Source organism: Salmo trutta, chromosome 33, assembly GCF_901001165.1.
Source record: "Salmo trutta chromosome 33, fSalTru1.1, whole genome shotgun sequence".
NCBI lineage: Eukaryota > Metazoa > Chordata > Actinopteri > Salmoniformes > Salmonidae > Salmo > Salmo trutta.
The window spans coordinates 44,396,056-44,413,441 of NC_042989.1; the positions used below are offsets into that span (position 1 = coordinate 44,396,056).

At 39.5% G+C, this 17,386-nt stretch overlaps 1 protein-coding gene across 6 annotated transcripts in view; it reads right to left on the reverse strand.

Annotated features, from left to right (window-relative positions):
• The window catches only part of LOC115173051 (attractin), a 184,580-nt gene that overhangs the window by 54,241 nt on the left and 112,953 nt on the right, over positions 1-17,386 (reverse strand). For 4 of the 6 annotated variants that reach the window (XM_029731038.1, XM_029731034.1, XM_029731033.1 and 1 more), the window contains 6 exons: positions 17,380-17,386; positions 15,274-15,411; positions 10,787-10,880; positions 2,333-2,385; positions 694-788; positions 384-462 (listed from right to left, as the gene is read on the reverse strand). The exon at positions 17,380-17,386 is cut by the window's right edge and continues 245 nt beyond it. In XM_029731038.1, the coding sequence (XP_029586898.1) occupies positions 384-462; positions 694-788; positions 2,333-2,385; positions 10,787-10,880; positions 15,274-15,411; positions 17,380-17,386 (466 nt within the window). The remainder of the gene's footprint in view (positions 1-383; positions 463-693; positions 789-2,332; positions 2,386-10,786; positions 10,881-15,273; positions 15,412-17,379) is intronic. The other 2 variants (XM_029731036.1, XM_029731035.1) reach the window with 1 other exon arrangement.

Genomic DNA, 17,386 nt, shown 5'->3' on the forward strand with positions numbered 1-17,386 from the left:
GTGTGTTACCCGTGAAGGTGTTTTTAGGTGTGTTACCCGTGAAAGTGTTTTTAGGTGTGTTACCCGTGAAGGTGTTTTTAGGTGTGTTACCCGTGAAGGTGTATTTAGGTGTGTTACCCGTGAAGATGTGTTAAAGTGTGTTACCCGTGAAGGTGTATTTAGGTGTGTTACCCGTGAAGGTGTTTTTAGGTGTGTTACCCGTGAAGGTGTGTTAAAGTGTGTTACCCGTGAAGGTGTATTAAAGTGTGTTACCCGTGAAGGTGTTTTTAGGTGTGTTACCCGTGAAGCTGTGTTAAGGTGTTACCTGTGGAGCTGTGTTAAGGTGTGTTACCTGTGGAGCTGTGTTAAGGTGTTACCTGTGGAGCTGTGTTTAGGTGTGTTACCTGTGAAGCTGGCAGCCCAGGTGATGTTGAGGTTGAAGTTCTTGGAGGCGTTAATGAAAACAACCAGATCACGATTCTGCTGCGGAGGAGAGAGGGAGGGATGAGGAGATAAATGATCTGACCTTAACCCTAAACCCTACCTCCTCGGGCGTGGCCTGACCCCTAACCTCTAACCCCAGCAGTGTGGGTGTGGTCCTACCTCCTCGGGTGTGGCCTGACCCCTAACCCCAGCAGTGTGGGTGTGGTCCTACCTCCTCGGGCGTGGCCTGACCCCTAACCTCTGACCCCAGCAGTGTGGGTGTGGTCCTACCTCCTCGGGTGTGGCTACGAAGTTGATGGAGGTGTAGTATCGGTCGTCCTCCTGAGACAGACTGAAGGTGAACTGGTAGTCTATCAGCAGGGTGTCTGGTAGGGAGATAAAACACAGCTACACGTTAGAACAGACACAGCAGGGGACAATATTACTATAGAGTCTATGGTTATCACATTGATCTTGAATATTACTATAGTGTCTATGGTTATCACATTGATCTTCATCAATATTACTATAGTGTCTATGGTTACCACATTGATCTTCATCAATATTACTATAGAGTCTATGGTTATCACATTGATCTTCATCAATATTACTATAGTGTCTATGGTTATCACATTGATCTTCATCAATATTACTATAGAGTCTATGGTTATCACATTGATCTTCATCAATATTACTATAGTGTCTATGGTTATCACATTGATCTACTCTGAAGGACTCGGCCTCAGCGTGATGTTCTACTCTGAAGGACTCGGCCTCAGCGTGATGTTCTACTCTGAAGGACTCGGCCTCAGCGTGATGTTCTACTCTGAAGGACTCGGCCTCAGCGTGATGTTCTACTCTGAAGGACTCGGCCTCAGCGTGATGTTCTACTCTGAAGGACTCGGCCTCAGCGTGATGTTCTACTCTGAAGGACTCGGCCTCAGCGTGATGTTCTACTCTGAAGGACTCGGCCTCAGCGTGATGTTCTACTCTGAAGGACTCAGCCTCAGCGTGATGTTCTACTCTGAAGGACTCAGCCTGAGCGTGGTGTTCTACTCTGAAGGACTCAGCCTCAGCGTGATGTTCTACTCTGAAGGACTCGGCCTCAGCGTGATGTTCTACTCTGAAGGACTCAGCGTGATGTTCTACTCTGAAGGACTCAGCATCAGCGTGATGTTCTACTCTGAAGGACTCAGCATCAGCGTGATGTTCTACTCTGAAGGACTCAGCATCAGCGTGATGTTCTACTCTGAAGGACTCAGCATCAGCGTGATGTTCTACTCTGAAGGACTCAGCCTCAGCGTGATGTTCTACTCTGAAGGACTCAGCCTCAGCGTGATGTTCTCCTCTGAAGGACTCAGCCTCAGCGTGATGTTCTACTCTGAAGGACTCAGCCTCAGCGTGATGTTCTACTCTGAAGGACTCAGCATCAGCGTGATGTTCTACTCTGAAGGACTCAGCATCAGCGTGATGTTCTCCTCTGAAGGACTCAGCCTCAGCGTGATGTTCTACTCTGAATGACTCAGCCTCAGCGTGGTGTTCTACTCTGAAGGGCTCAGCCTCAGCGTGATGTTCCACTCTGAAGGACTCAGCCTCAGCGTGATGTTCTACTCTGAAGGACTCAGCCTCAGCGTGATGTTCTACTCTGAAGGACTCAGCCTCAGCGTGATGTTCTACTCTGAAGGACTCAGCCTCAGCGTGATGTTCTACTCTGAAGGACTCAGCCTCAGTGTGGTGTTCTACTCTTAAGGACTCAGCGTGATGTTCTCCTCTGAAGGACTCAGCCTCAGCGTGATGTTCTCCTCTGAAGGACTCAGCCTCAGCGTGATGTTCTCCTCTGAAGGACTCAGCCTCAGCGTGATGTTCTCCTCTGAAGGACTCAGCCTCAGCGTGATGTTCTACTCTCAATGTAGATTGGAGTTCCACTTACAGTAACACGTTCCTTTCAGAGGGTTTCCTTGGTAACGGTTCTCCACCTCACACCTGAGGGAAAGCAGAGGAAAGGGAATAAAAGAGAGGATTTAAATTTTGAAACAACAACGTGAAGCGTAAATATATAACTTATATGAATCCTTCTGTGACTTAACAACTGACTCTGAAACCATGCAGTCAATGACTACACAGCAGGGTAGGATCATAATGACAGAAAAGCGTGAGAAATGAAAGGAAAGATATAGAATGAGAAGAATAACTAGGTCGACATGTACTGAGTTAGTTAGTTATACAGGTGATAGTGGTCTGAACTGTACTGAGTTAGTTAGTTATACAGGTGATAGTGGTCTGAACTGTACTGAGTTAGTTAGTTATACAGGTGATAGTGGTCTGAACTGTACTGAGTTAGTTAGTTATACAGGTGATAGTGGTCTGAACTGTACTGAGTTAGTTAGTTATACAGGTGATAGTGGTCTGAACTGTACTGAGTTAGTTAGTTAGTTATACAGGTGATAGTGGTCTGAACTGTACTGAGTTAGTTAGTTAGTTATACAGGTGATAGTGGTCTGAACTGTACTGAGTTAGTTAGTTAGTTATACAGGTGATAGTGGTCTGAACTGTACTGAGTTAGTTAGTTAGTTATACAGGTGATAGTGGTCTGAACTGTACTGAGTTAGTTAGTTAGTTATACAGGTGATAGTGGTCTGAACTGTACTGAGTTAGTTAGTTATACAGGTGATAGTGGTCTGAACTGTACTGAGTTAGTTAGTTATACAGGTGATAGTGGTCTGAACTGTACTGAGTTAGTTAGTTATACAGGTGATAGTGGTCTGAACTGTACTGAGTTAGTTAGTTATACAGGTGATAGTGGTCTGAACTGTACTGAGTTAGTTAGTTATACAGGTGATAGTGGTCTGAACTGTACTGAGTTAGTTAGTTATACAGGTGATAGTGGTCTGAACTGTACTGAGTTAGTTAGTTATACAGGTGATAGTGGTCTGAACTGTACTGAGTTAGTTAGTTATACAGGTGATAGTGGTCTGAACTGTACTGAGTTAGTTAGTTATACAGGTGATAGTGGTCTGAACTGTACTGAGTTAGTTAGTTATACAGGTGATAGTGGTCTGAACTGTACTGAGTTAGTTAGTTATACAGGTGATAGTGGTCTGAACTGTACTGAGTTAGTTAGTTAGTTATACAGGTGATAGTGGTCTGAACTGTACTGAGTTAGTTAGTTAGTTATACAGGTGATAGTGGTCTGAACTGTACTGAGTTAGTTAGTTATACAGGTGATAGTGGTCTGAACTGTACTGAGTTAGTTAGTTATACAGGTGATAGTGGTCTGAACTGTACTGAGTTAGTTAGTTATACAGGTGATAGTGGTCTGAACTGTCCTGAGTTAGTTAGTTATACAGGTGATAGTGTTCTGAACTGTACTGAGTTAGTTAGTTATACAGGTGATAGTGGTCTGAACTGTACTGAGTTAGTTAGTTATACAGGTGATAGTGGTCTGAACTGTACTGAGTTAGTTAGTTATACAGGTGATAGTGGTCTGAACTGTACTGAGTTAGTTAGTTAGTTATACAGGTGATAGTGGTCTGAACTGTACTGAGTTAGTTAGTTAGTTATACAGGTGATAGTGGTCTGAACTGTACTGAGTTAGTTAGTTAGTTATACAGGTGATAGTGGTCTGAACTGTACTGAGTTAGTTAGTTATACAGGTGATAGTGGTCTGAACTGTACTGAGTTAGTTAGTTAGTTATACAGGTGATAGTGGTCTGAACTGTACTGAGTTAGTTAGTTAGTTATACAGGTGATAGTGGTCTGAACTGTACTGAGTTAGTTAGTTAGTTATACAGGTGATAGTGGTCTGAACTGTACTGAGTTAGTTAGTTATACAGGTGATAGTGGTCTGAACTGTCCTGAGTTAGTTAGTTATACAGGTGATAGTGGTCTGAACTGTACTGAGTTAGTTAGTTAGTTATACAGGTGATAGTGGTCTGAACTGTACTGAGTTAGTTAGTTAGTTATACAGGTGATAGTGGTCTGAACTGTACTGAGTTAGTTAGTTATACAGGTGATAGTGGTCTGAACTGTACTGAGTTAGTTAGTTATACAGGTGATAGTGGTCTGAACTGTACTGAGTTAGTTAGTTATACAGGTGATAGTGGTCTGAACTGTACTGAGTTAGTTAGTTATACAGGTGATAGTGGTCTGAACTGTCCTGAGTTAGTTAGTTATACAGGTGATAGTGGTCTGAACTGTACTGAGTTAGTTAGTTATACAGGTGATAGTGGTCTGAACTGTCCTGAGTTAGTTAGTTATACAGGTGATAGTGGTCTGAACTGTCCTGAGTTAGTTAGTTATACAGGTGATAGTGGTCTGAACTGTCCTGAGTTAGTTAGTTATACAGGTGATAGTGGTCTGAACTGTCCTGAGTTAGTTAGTTATACAGGTGATAGTGGTCTGAACTGTACTGAGTTAGTTAGTTAGTTACACAGGTGATAGTGGTCTGAACTGTACTGAGTTAGTTAGTTATACAGGTGATAGTGGTCTGAACTGTACTGAGTTAGTTAGTTATACAGGTGATAGTGGTCTGAACTGTCCTGAGTTAGTTAGTTATACAGGTGATAGTGGTCTGAACTGTCCTGAGTTAGTTAGTTATACAGGTGATAGTGGTCTGAAACTGTACTGAGTTAGTTAGTTAGTTATACAGGTGATAGTGGTCTGAACTGTACTGAGTTAGTTAGTTAGTTATACAGGTGATAGTGGTCTGAACTGTACTGAGTTAGTTAGTTATACAGGTGATAGTGGTCTGAACTGTACTGAGTGAGTTAGTTAGTTATACAGGTGATAGTGGTCTGAACTGTACTGAGTGAGTTAGTTAGTTATACAGGTGATAGTGGTCTGAACTGTACTGAGTGAGTTAGTTAGTTATACAGGTGATAGTGGTCTGAACTGTACTGAGTGAGTTAGTTAGTTATACAGGTGATAGTGGTCTGAACTGTACTGAGTTAGTTAGTTATACAGGTGATAGTGGTCTGAACTGTACTGAGTTAGTTAGTTATACAGGTGATAGTGGTCTGAACTGTACTGAGTTAGTTAGTTAGTTATACAGGTGATAGTGGTCTGAACTGTACTGAGTTAGTTAGTTAGTTATACAGGTGATAGTGGTCTGAACTGTACTGAGTTAGTTAGTTAGTTATACAGGTGATAGTGGTCTGAACTGTACTGAGTTAGTTAGTTAGTTATACAGGTGATAGTGGTCTGAACTGTACTGAGTTAGTTAGTTAGTTATACAGGTGATAGTGGTCTGAACTGTACTGAGTTAGTTAGTTAGTTATACAGGTGATAGTGGTCTGAACTGTACTGAGTTAGTTAGTTAGTTATACAGGTGATAGTGGTCTGAACTGTACTGAGTTAGTTAGTTATACAGGTGATAGTGGTCTGAACTGTACTGAGTTAGTTAGTTAGTTATACAGGTGATAGTGGTCTGAACTGTACTGAGTTAGTTAGTTATACAGGTGATAGTGGTCTGAACTGTACTGAGTTAGTTAGTTAGTTATACAGGTGATAGTGGTCTGAACTGTACTGAGTTTAGTTAGTTATACAGGTGATAGTGGTCTGAACTGTCCTGAGTTAGTTAGTTATACAGGTGATAGTGGTCTGAACTGTACTGAGTTAGTTAGTTATACAGGTGATAGTGGTCTGAACTGTACTGAGTTAGTTAGTTATACAGGTGATAGTGGTCTGAACTGTACTGAGTTAGTTAGTTATACAGGTGATAGTGGTCTGAACTGTACTGAGTTAGTTAGTTATACAGGTGATAGTGGTCTGAACTGTACTGAGTTAGTTAGTTATACAGGTGATAGTGGTCTGAACTGTACTGAGTTATTTAGTAAGTTATACAGGTGATAGTGGTCTGAACTGTACTGAGTTAGTTAGTTAGTTATACAGGTGATAGTGGTCTGAACTGTACTGAGTTAGTTAGTTATACAGGTGATAGTGGTCTGAACTGTACTGAGTTAGTTAGTTATACAGGTGATAGTGGTCTGAACTGTACTGAGTTAGTTAGTTATACAGGTGATAGTGGTCTGAACTGTACTGAGTTAGTTAGTTATACAGGTGATAGTGGTCTGAACTGTACTGAGTTAGTTAGTTATACAGGTGATAGTGGTCTGAACTGTACTGAGTTAGTTAGTTATACAGGTGATAGTGGTCTGAACTGTACTGAGTTAGTTAGTTAGTTATACAGGTGATAGTGGTCTGAACTGTACTGAGTTAGTTAGTTAGTTATACAGGTGATAGTGGTCTGAACTGTACTGAGTTAGTTAGTTATACAGGTGATAGTGGTCTGAACTGTACTGAGTTAGTTAGTTATACAGGTGATAGTGGTCTGAACTGTACTGAGTTAGTTAGTTATACAGGTGATAGTGGTCTGAACTGTCCTGAGTTAGTTAGTTATACAGGTGATAGTGTTCTGAACTGTACTGAGTTCGTTAGTTATACAGGTGATAGTGGTCTGAACTGTACTGAGTTAGTTAGTTATACAGGTGATAGTGGTCTGAACTGTACTGAGTTAGTTAGTTAGTTATACAGGTGATAGTGGTCTGAACTGTACTGAGTTAGTTAGTTAGTTATACAGGTGATAGTGGTCTGAACTGTACTGAGTTAGTTAGTTAGTTATACAGGTGATAGTGGTCTGAACTGTACTGAGTTAGTTAGTTAGTTATACAGGTGATAGTGGTCTGAACTGTACTGAGTTAGTTAGTTATACAGGTGATAGTGGTCTGAACTGTACTGAGTTAGTTAGTTAGTTATACAGGTGATAGTGGTCTGAACTGTACTGAGTTAGTTAGTTAGTTATACAGGTGATAGTGGTCTGAACTGTACTGAGTTAGTTAGTTATACAGGTGATAGTGGTCTGAACTGTCCTGAGTTAGTTAGTTATACAGGTGATAGTGGTCTGAACTGTACTGAGTTAGTTAGTTATACAGGTGATAGTGGTCTGAACTGTACTGAGTTAGTTAGTTATACAGGTGATAGTGGTCTGAACTGTACTGAGTTAGTTAGTTATACAGGTGATAGTGGTCTGAACTGTACTGAGTTAGTTAGTTATACAGGTGATAGTGGTCTGAACTGTACTGAGTTAGTTAGTTATACAGGTGATAGTGGTCTGAACTGTACTGAGTTAGTTAGTTATACAGGTGATAGTGGTCTGAACTGTACTGAGTTAGTTAGTTATATAGGTGATAGTGGTCTGAACTGTACTGAGTTAGTTAGTTATACAGGTGATAGTGGTCTGAACTGTACTGAGTTAGTTAGTTATACAGGTGATAGTGGTCTGAACTGTACTGAGTTAGTTAGTTATACAGGTGATAGTGGTCTGAACTGTACTGAGTTAGTTAGTTATACAGGTGATAGTGGTCTGAACTGTACTGAGTTAGTTAGTTATACAGGTGATAGTGGTCTGAACTGTACTGAGTTAGTTAGTTATACAGGTGATAGTGGTCTGAACTGTCCTGAGTTAGTTAGTTATACAGGTGATAGTGGTCTGAACTGTCCTGAGTTAGTTAGTTATACAGGTGATAGTGGTCTGAACTGTACTGAGTTAGTTAGTTAGTTATACAGGTGATAGTGGTCTGAACTGTACTGAGTTAGTTAGTTATACAGGTGATAGTGGTCTGAACTGTACTGAGTTAGTTAGTTATACAGGTGATAGTGGTCTGAACTGTACTGAGTTAGTTAGTTATACAGGTGATAGTGGTCTGAACTGTACTGAGTTAGTTAGTTATACAGGTGATAGTGGTCTGAACTGTACTGAGTTAGTTAGTTATACAGGTGATAGTGGTCTGAACTGTACTGAGTTAGTTAGTTATACAGGTGATAGTGGTCTGAACTGTACTGAGTTAGTTAGTTAGTTATACAGGTGATAGTGGTCTGAACTGTACTGAGTTAGTTAGTTAGTTATACAGGTGATAGTGGTCTGAACTGTACTGAGTTAGTTAGTTAGTTATACAGGTGATAGTGGTCTGAACTGTACTGAGTTAGTTAGTTATACAGGTGATAGTGGTCTGAACTGTATTGAGTTAGTTAGTTAGTTATACAGGTGATAGTGGTCTGAACTGTATTGAGTTAGTTAGTTAGTTATACAGGTGATAGTGGTCTGAACTGTACTGAGTTAGTTAGTTAGTTATATAGGTGATAGTGGTCTGAACTGTACTGAGTTAGTTAGTTAGTTATACAGGTGATAGTGGTCTGAACTGTACTGAGTTAGTTAGTTAGTTATACAGGTGATAGTGGTCTGAACTGTACTGAGTTAGTTAGTTATACAGGTGATAGTGGTCTGAACTGTCCTGAGTTAGTTAGTTATACAGGTGATAGTGGTCTGAACTGTACTGAGTTAGTTAGTTATACAGGTGATAGTGGTCTGAACTGTACTGAGTTAGTTAGTTATACAGGTGATAGTGGTCTGAACTGTACTGAGTTAGTTAGTTATATAGGTGATAGTGGTCTGAACTGTACTGAGTTAGTTAGTTATACAGGTGATAGTGGTCTGAACTGTACTGAGTTAGTTAGTTATACAGGTGATAGTGGTCTGAACTGTACTGAGTTAGTTAGTTAGTTATACAGGTGATAGTGGTCTGAACTGTACTGAGTTAGTTAGTTATACAGGTGATAGTGGTCTGAACTGTACTGAGTTAGTTAGTTATACAGGTGATAGTGGTCTGAACTGTACTGAGTTAGTTAGTTATACAGGTGATAGTGGTCTGAACTGTCCTGAGTTAGTTAGTTATACAGGTGATAGTGGTCTGAACTGTCCTGAGTTAGTTAGTTATACAGGTGATAGTGGTCTGAACTGTACTGAGTTAGTTAGTTAGTTATACAGGTGATAGTGGTCTGAACTGTACTGAGTTAGTTAGTTATACAGGTGATAGTGGTCTGAACTGTACTGAGTTAGTTAGTTATACAGGTGATAGTGGTCTGAACTGTACTGAGTTAGTTAGTTATACAGGTGATAGTGGTCTGAACTGTACTGAGTTAGTTAGTTATACAGGTGATAGTGGTCTGAACTGTACTGAGTTAGTTAGTTATACAGGTGATAGTGGTCTGAACTGTACTGAGTTAGTTAGTTAGTTATACAGGTGATAGTGGTCTGAACTGTACTGAGTTAGTTAGTTAGTTATACAGGTGATAGTGGTCTGAACTGTACTGAGTTAGTTAGTTAGTTATACAGGTGATAGTGGTCTGAACTGTACTGAGTTAGTTAGTTAGTTATACAGGTGATAGTGGTCTGAACTGTACTGAGTTAGTTAGTTATACAGGTGATAGTGGTCTGAACTGTATTGAGTTAGTTAGTTAGTTATACAGGTGATAGTGGTCTGAACTGTATTGAGTTAGTTAGTTAGTTATACAGGTGATAGTGGTCTGAACTGTACTGAGTTAGTTAGTTAGTTATATAGGTGATAGTGGTCTGAACTGTACTGAGTTAGTTAGTTAGTTATACAGGTGATAGTGGTCTGAACTGTACTGAGTTAGTTAGTTAGTTATACAGGTGATAGTGGTCTGAACTGTACTGAGTTAGTTAGTTATACAGGTGATAGTGGTCTGAACTGTCCTGAGTTAGTTAGTTATACAGGTGATAGTGGTCTGAACTGTACTGAGTTAGTTAGTTATACAGGTGATAGTGGTCTGAACTGTACTGAGTTAGTTAGTTATACAGGTGATAGTGGTCTGAACTGTACTGAGTTAGTTAGTTATACAGGTGATAGTGGTCTGAACTGTACTGAGTTAGTTAGTTATACAGGTGATAGTGGTCTGAACTGTACTGAGTTAGTTAGTTATACAGGTGATAGTGGTCTGAACTGTACTGAGTTAGTTAGTTATACAGGTGATAGTGGTCTGAACTGTACTGAGTTAGTTAGTTATACAGGTGATAGTGGTCTGAACTGTATTGAGTTAGTTAGTTAGTTATACAGGTGATAGTGGTCTGAACTGTACTGAGTTAGTTAGTTAGTTATACAGGTGATAGTGGTCTGAACTGTACTGAGTTAGTTAGTTATACAGGTGATAGTGGTCTCAACTGTACTGAGTTAGTTAGTTATACAGGTGATAGTGGTCTGAACTGTACTGAGTTAGTTAGTTATACAGGTGATAGTGGTCTGATCTGTACTGAGATAGTTAGTTATACAGGTGATAGTGGTCTGAACTGTACTGAGTTAGTTAGTTATACAGGTGATAGTGGTCTGAACTGTACTGAGTTAGTTAGTTATACAGGTGATAGTGGTCTGAACTGTACTGAGTTAGTTAGTTAGTTATACAGGTGATAGTGGTCTGAACTGTACTGAGTTAGTTAGTTAGTTATACAGGTGATAGTGGTCTGAACTGTACTGAGTTAGTTAGTTATAATATGTATGTACTAAGTGTGTAATGTGTACTGTAGTGTACTTACAGGTGACAGCGGTCTCCTTTGATGCCCTTAGTGGTGCAGAAACACTTCCCGTTGTTAGTGTTACATATACCGGCATGGCCATTACACTGGCACGCTGTAATACAACATTATCACATGAATATAACAACATTATCACATTAATATAACTGGCACGCTGTAATACAACATTATCACATGAATGTAACAACATTATCACATGAATATAACAACATTATCACATTAATATAACTGGCACGCTGTAATACAACATTATCACATTAATATAACTGGCACGCTGTAATACAACATTATCACATGAATATAACATTATCACATGAATATAACAACATTATCACATTAATACAACATTATCACATTAATATAACTGACACGCTGTAATACAACATTATCACATGAATATAACAACATTATCACATGAATATAACAACATTATCACATTAATACAACATTATCACATTAATATAACGGACACGCTGTAATACAACATTATCACATGAATATAACATTATCACATGAATATAACCACATTAATATAACTGACACGCTGTAATACAACATTATCACATTAATATAACAACATTATCACATTATTACAACAACATTATCACATTATAACAGCATTATCACATGAATATAACATTATCACATGAATATAACAACATTATCACATTATTATAACAACATTATCACATTAATATAACAACATTATCACATTAATATAACAACATTATCACATTAATATAACAACATTATCACATTATTATAACAACATTATCACATTATTATAACACCACTATGACATGAATATAACAACATTATCACATTAATATACCTGGCACGCTGTAATACAACATTATCACATGAATATAACAACATTATCACATTATAACAACATCACATTATTATAACAGCATTATCACATTAATATAACAACATTATCACATGAATATAACATTATCACATGAATATAACAACATTATCACATGAATATAACAACATTATCACATTATTATAACAATCATGGGTCATATAGAATGAACAGTTACACCGACAATAACAAGGAAAGCCAAATGACCAAAGGCAGGGCCAGAAGTTATTTATAAGAGATCCTACAACATGTTTTCTCAGGACTCTCTTGTTGAATGTGTAAAACTTGTACAGTATGATGTTCTGATGTGTATAAGGAGGAGAATCCAGCCACAGCACTGGGGTATTTGGTCAAATTATTCTGGCCAATTGTTGACAAGCATGTACCTGTTAACACGAGAACCGCCACAGGCCACCAGCCACTAACGTTTCATTTTGTCTTTTGAAAAAAATATTTAAAAAATAAAAAAATCGGGCAAAAAAATGTAATAAACTATGTCCTGACTTTTCCTAAATGTTTGTATTTTACGCTGCTCATTTGTCCGAATTTTTTAAATCACAAACAGAGAAGTATTTAGAGCCTTTTATACTTTAGTTTTTTTTTCAAACCTGTTCCCAACCTAATCCGGCAAGACAATGTGCTGTAGGACGTTGGTACCCAGCCAGGCACTAATGAGTCTCTCATCACTGAATGAACGGGCAATAATTGTGCACATTACTTCACAATTGAATGAAACTGTTGAAATTTAAAATAGGCCTAACTGAATGATAAGGAGGGTGAAGAGGTTGATTTAATTTAGAAAGACAATAGTCTAATGATGAGTTTGTATTATGCCTATTTACCAGCAACAAATCATTTGACCGCACGCCTTGCAGGTCGATACCATTTCTCTTTTACGTTTTACTTTGTAAAAAGAAGCTGTCATGGGACAGTTTTATCTACTGTAACTCTATGACTAATCAGAGTTATTGTAAGGGAAATTATAACATGCTATGTGTTGTAGTAGGCCTTCAGAATAATGCAAAGTGTCACAGCCTGATCTGTTTCACCTGTCCTTGTGATTGTCTCCACCCCCTCCAGGTCTTATTTTCCCCAGTGTATTTATCCCTGTGTTTCCTGTCTCTCTGTCCCAGTGTATTTCTCCCTGTGTTTCCTGTCTCTCTGCCCCAGTGTATTTCTCCCTGTGTTTCCTGTCTCTCTGCCCCAGTGTATTTATCCCTGTGTTTCCTGTCTCTCTGTGTATTTATCCCTGTGTTTCCTGTCTCTCTGCCCCAGTGTATTTATCCCTGTGTTTCCTGTCTCTCTGCCCCAGTGTATTTATCCCTGTGTTTCCTGTCTCTCTGCCCCAGTGTATTTATCCCTGTGTTTCCTGTCTCTCTGCCCCAGTGTATTTATCCCTGTGTTTCCTGTCTCTCTGTACCAGTGTATTTATCCCTGTGTTTCCTGTCTCTCTGCCCCAGTGTATTTATCCCTGTGTTTCCTGTCTCTCTGCCCCAGTGTATTTATCCCTGTGTTTCCTGTCTCTCTGTGCCAGTGTATTTATCCCTGTGTTTCCTGTCTCTCTGTGTATTTATCCCTGTGTTTCCTGTCTCTCTGTGCCAGTTTGTCTTGTATGTTTAGTCAAGTCAACCAGCGTGTTTTTCCCCATACTCCTTTTGCTATTCTGTTTTTGATAGTCTTCCTGGTTTTGACCCCTGCCAGACTCTGGACTACTTTCCCGTCTGCCTGGTCATCCTGCCTGCCCTGACCTTGATTCTGCCTGCCCTTCTGTACCTCCTGGACTCTGAACTGGTTTTGACCCTCTTGCCTTCCCCCTATTGGATGAATAAATATTGTAAGGCTCCAACCATCTGCCTCCTGTGTCTGCATCTGGGTCTGGCCTTGTGTCATGATACAAAGCATATCTTTGACTCTATCCTAGTTCGAAACTACACCTAAACTACACCGAAACTACATTTCACACAAAATAGGAGTTAGTCTATGAAGATTAAATTGACAATAAATCTGATGAGTGACAATACCTGGTCTATCAGTTGTCAAATGTGACTTGTTTCAGGAAACATATTTCAACGTAAAGGTGCAGCTCTTTTCCCAGGAATATCCGTGCTGTGTGGGTGAGTGACTGTCTGAGACTGTGGTTTTGAGACTCGTTGTCACGGTTTTCGTAGGAAGGAGCATATAAATAAACTGAATGACAAAAACAACAAACCGTGACGCAGAGGTGAAACATACACTACTCAAAATGAATCTCCCACAAACCCAGGTGGCACAAACACCAACTTAAATATGACCTCCAATTAGAGACAACGATGACCAGCTGCCTCTAATTGGAGATCATCTCAAACAAAGCCCAACATAGAAATACAAAAACTAGAACAACCCAACATAGAAATACAAAACTAGAACATAACAACATAGAAAAACTAAACTAGAAAACCCCCGTCACGCCCTGACCTACTCTACCATAGAAAATAACAGCTTACTATGGTCAGGACGTGACACTCGTGGAACCTTACATGGGCAACAGCTAACTCAGTAGCTTTCTTACCTGGCAAATATTGCACTTTCACTTTCTTCTCCAACACTGTGTTTTTGCATTATTTTAACCAAATTGAACATGTTTAATTATTTATTTGAGACTAAATTGATTTTATTTATGTATTATATTAAATTAAAATCAAAGTGTTCATTCAGTATTGTTGTAATTGGCATTATTACAAATATATATATAAAAATCGGCTTTTTTTGGTCCTCCAATAATCGGTATCAGTATCGGCGTTGAAAAATCAGAATCAGTAGACCTCTACTCTGAAGTATCCATTCTAACAACCTACGACTTTGATCTCTGATGAACCAACCAGAGGCTCTCTGTTGACTGACTATCCAGCAGACGGACTGGCAATCGCAGAGAGGGACAACAAAGGCAGACACTCGTAAATATGTCAATTGCAATTTATTTTCGAATGAGCGGCTGTTCATGTTCAAAGTATTAGCAATTTCTATGAGTGTAGTTATCCTCTATGAGTTTCTTGTTCTTGAGCAGGTCCCCACCCCCTTCCCTTTGTCTACCAAGCCGTCATATCAGTTTGGTCCGCTAGGGACTTTTTCTTTGTATCATGTAGTAACCAATGTATGACCTATTTGTGTGTGTGTGTTTATGTAATTGATTAATTTAGTTAGTAAATAATTAAGCTAATTAGTATATCGCTGATTCAGGATTCTATGCTAGGGTTCGTGCAGATATCTAAGGGTTTGCGACGTTCAGTAATGAGACTGATGAGGTAATAATAATACATTTATACAAGACTCTAATCAATAAGTTATTTAAATATCTGAAGAGTTATATTCGGGAACTGAAACTCTATAAACATGTTCCCGTGGTGCCCCGACTTCCTAGTTAAAGTTACATGATTAGTTTAATCGCGTAATTAAATGACACCTAGAGAAATGATTTGATAAAATACAGTCTTCACATTTAATGATAGTTAACGACACGACAATGTGCTGTAGTTAATGGACCCCAGGAAGAGAATCTGAAGTGGAATATAATGATATTTTACACCATGCATTCCCAGTGGGCTGATGGAGATGTGACCCCTGTTCATCCCTAGTGACTCACGTTGGCAGCTGCCCCCGTTGGTGGGGTCTCCATAGTAACCAGAGATGCAGCTCTCACAGTGGAGTCCTGTTGTCAGGTCCTCACACTTCTCACAAACACTGTGGTTCACACACTGACTGTGGCCGTTACACTGGCACGCTGGAGAGAGAGAGAGATGGAGAGAGTCACATACACTGTGGTTAACACGCTGGCACGCTGGAGAGAGAGAGAGAGAGAGAGAGAGAGAGAGAGAGAGTGAGAGAGTGAGAGAGTGAGAGAGTGAGAGAGTGAGAGAGTGAGAGAGTGAGAGAGTGAGAGAGTGAGAGAGTGAGAGAGTGAGAGAGTGAGAGAGTGAGAGAGAGAGAGAGAGAGAGAGAGAGAGAGAGAGAGAGATAGATAGATAGATAGATAGATAGATAGATAGATAGATAGATAGATAGATAGATAGATAGATAGATAGATAGATAGATAGATAGATAGATAGATAGAGTCACATACACTGTGGTTAACCTCTCTAGGGTAGGGGGCAGTATTTTCACATCCGGATAAAAAACCTACCCGATTTAATCTGGTTATTACTACTGCCCAGAAACTAGAATATGCATATAATTGTTTGATTTGGATAGAAAACACCCTAAAGTTTCTAAAACTGTTTGAATGGTGTCTGTGAGTATAACAGAACTCATATGGCAGGCCAAAACCTGAGAAGATTCTGTACAGGAAGTGCCCTCTCTGACCATTTCTTGGCCTTCTATACTCTCTTTATCGAAAACAGAGGATCTCTGCTGTAACGTGACACTTTCTAAGGCTCCCATAGGCTCTCAGAGGGCGCCAGAATGTTGAATGATGACTTTGCAGCCCATGCCTGAAAAACAGTAGAGCATTTGGATAGTGGTCGATCTGAGAACAATGAGACGGGTGTGCGCATGCACGTGAAGAGTCCATTTTACATTTTCAGTCTTTGAACGAAAAAGACGTCTCCCGGTCGGAATATTATCGCTATTTTACGAGAAAAATCGCATAAAAATTGATTTTAAACAGCGTTTGACATGCTTCGAAGTACGGTAATGGAATATTTTGAATTTTTTTGTCACAATACGCGTCCGCGCGTCACCGTTCGGATAGTGTCTTGAACGCAAGAACAAAACAGAGGATATTTGAACATAACTATGGATTATTTTGAACCAAAACAATATTTGTGGATGAAGTAGAAGTCCTGGGAGTGCATTCTGACGAAGAACAGCAAAGGTAATCCAATTTTTCTTATAGTAAATCTGAGTTTGGTGAGTGCCAAACTTGGTGGGTGTCAAATTAGCTAGCCCGTGATGGCGAGCTATCTACTCAGAATATTGCAAAATGTGCTTTTGCCGAAAAGCTATTTTAAAATCTGACACCGCGATTGCATAAAGGAGTTCTGTATCTATAATTCTTAAAATAATTGTTAGGTTTTTGTGAACGTTTATCGTGAGTAATTTAGTAAATTCACCGGAAGTTTTCGGTATGTTTGCTAGTTCTGAACGTCACATGCTAATGTAAAAAGCTGGTTTTTGATATAAATATGAACTTGATTGAACAAAACATGCATGTATTGTATAACATAATGTCCTAGGAGTGTCATCTGATGAAGATCATCAACGGTTAGTGCTGCATTTAGCTGTGGTTTTGGTTTATGTGACATTATATGCTAGCTTGAAAAATGGGTGTGTGATTATTTCTGGCTGGGTACTCTGCTGACATAATCTAATGTTTTGCTTTCGTTGTAAAGCCTTTTTGAAATCGGACAATGTGGTTAGATTAACGAGAGTCTTGTCTTTAAAATGGTGTAAAATAGTCATATGTTTGAGAAATTGAAGTAATAGCATTTCTAAGGTATTTGAATAACGCGCCACTCGATTCCACTGGTTGTTGACTAGGTGGGACGATTTCGTCCCACATACCCTAGAGAGGTTAACAAACTGACACGCTGGAGAGAGAGAGAGAGAGGGGGAGAGATAGTGAGTGAGATGGATAGTGAGTGAGATGGATAGTGAGTGAGATGGATAGTGAGAGAGAGAGATGAGTGAGTGAGTGAGTGAGTGAGTGAGAGAGTAAGTGAGAGAGAGAGTGAGAGAGAGATCAGGGTCTTACCTGGACA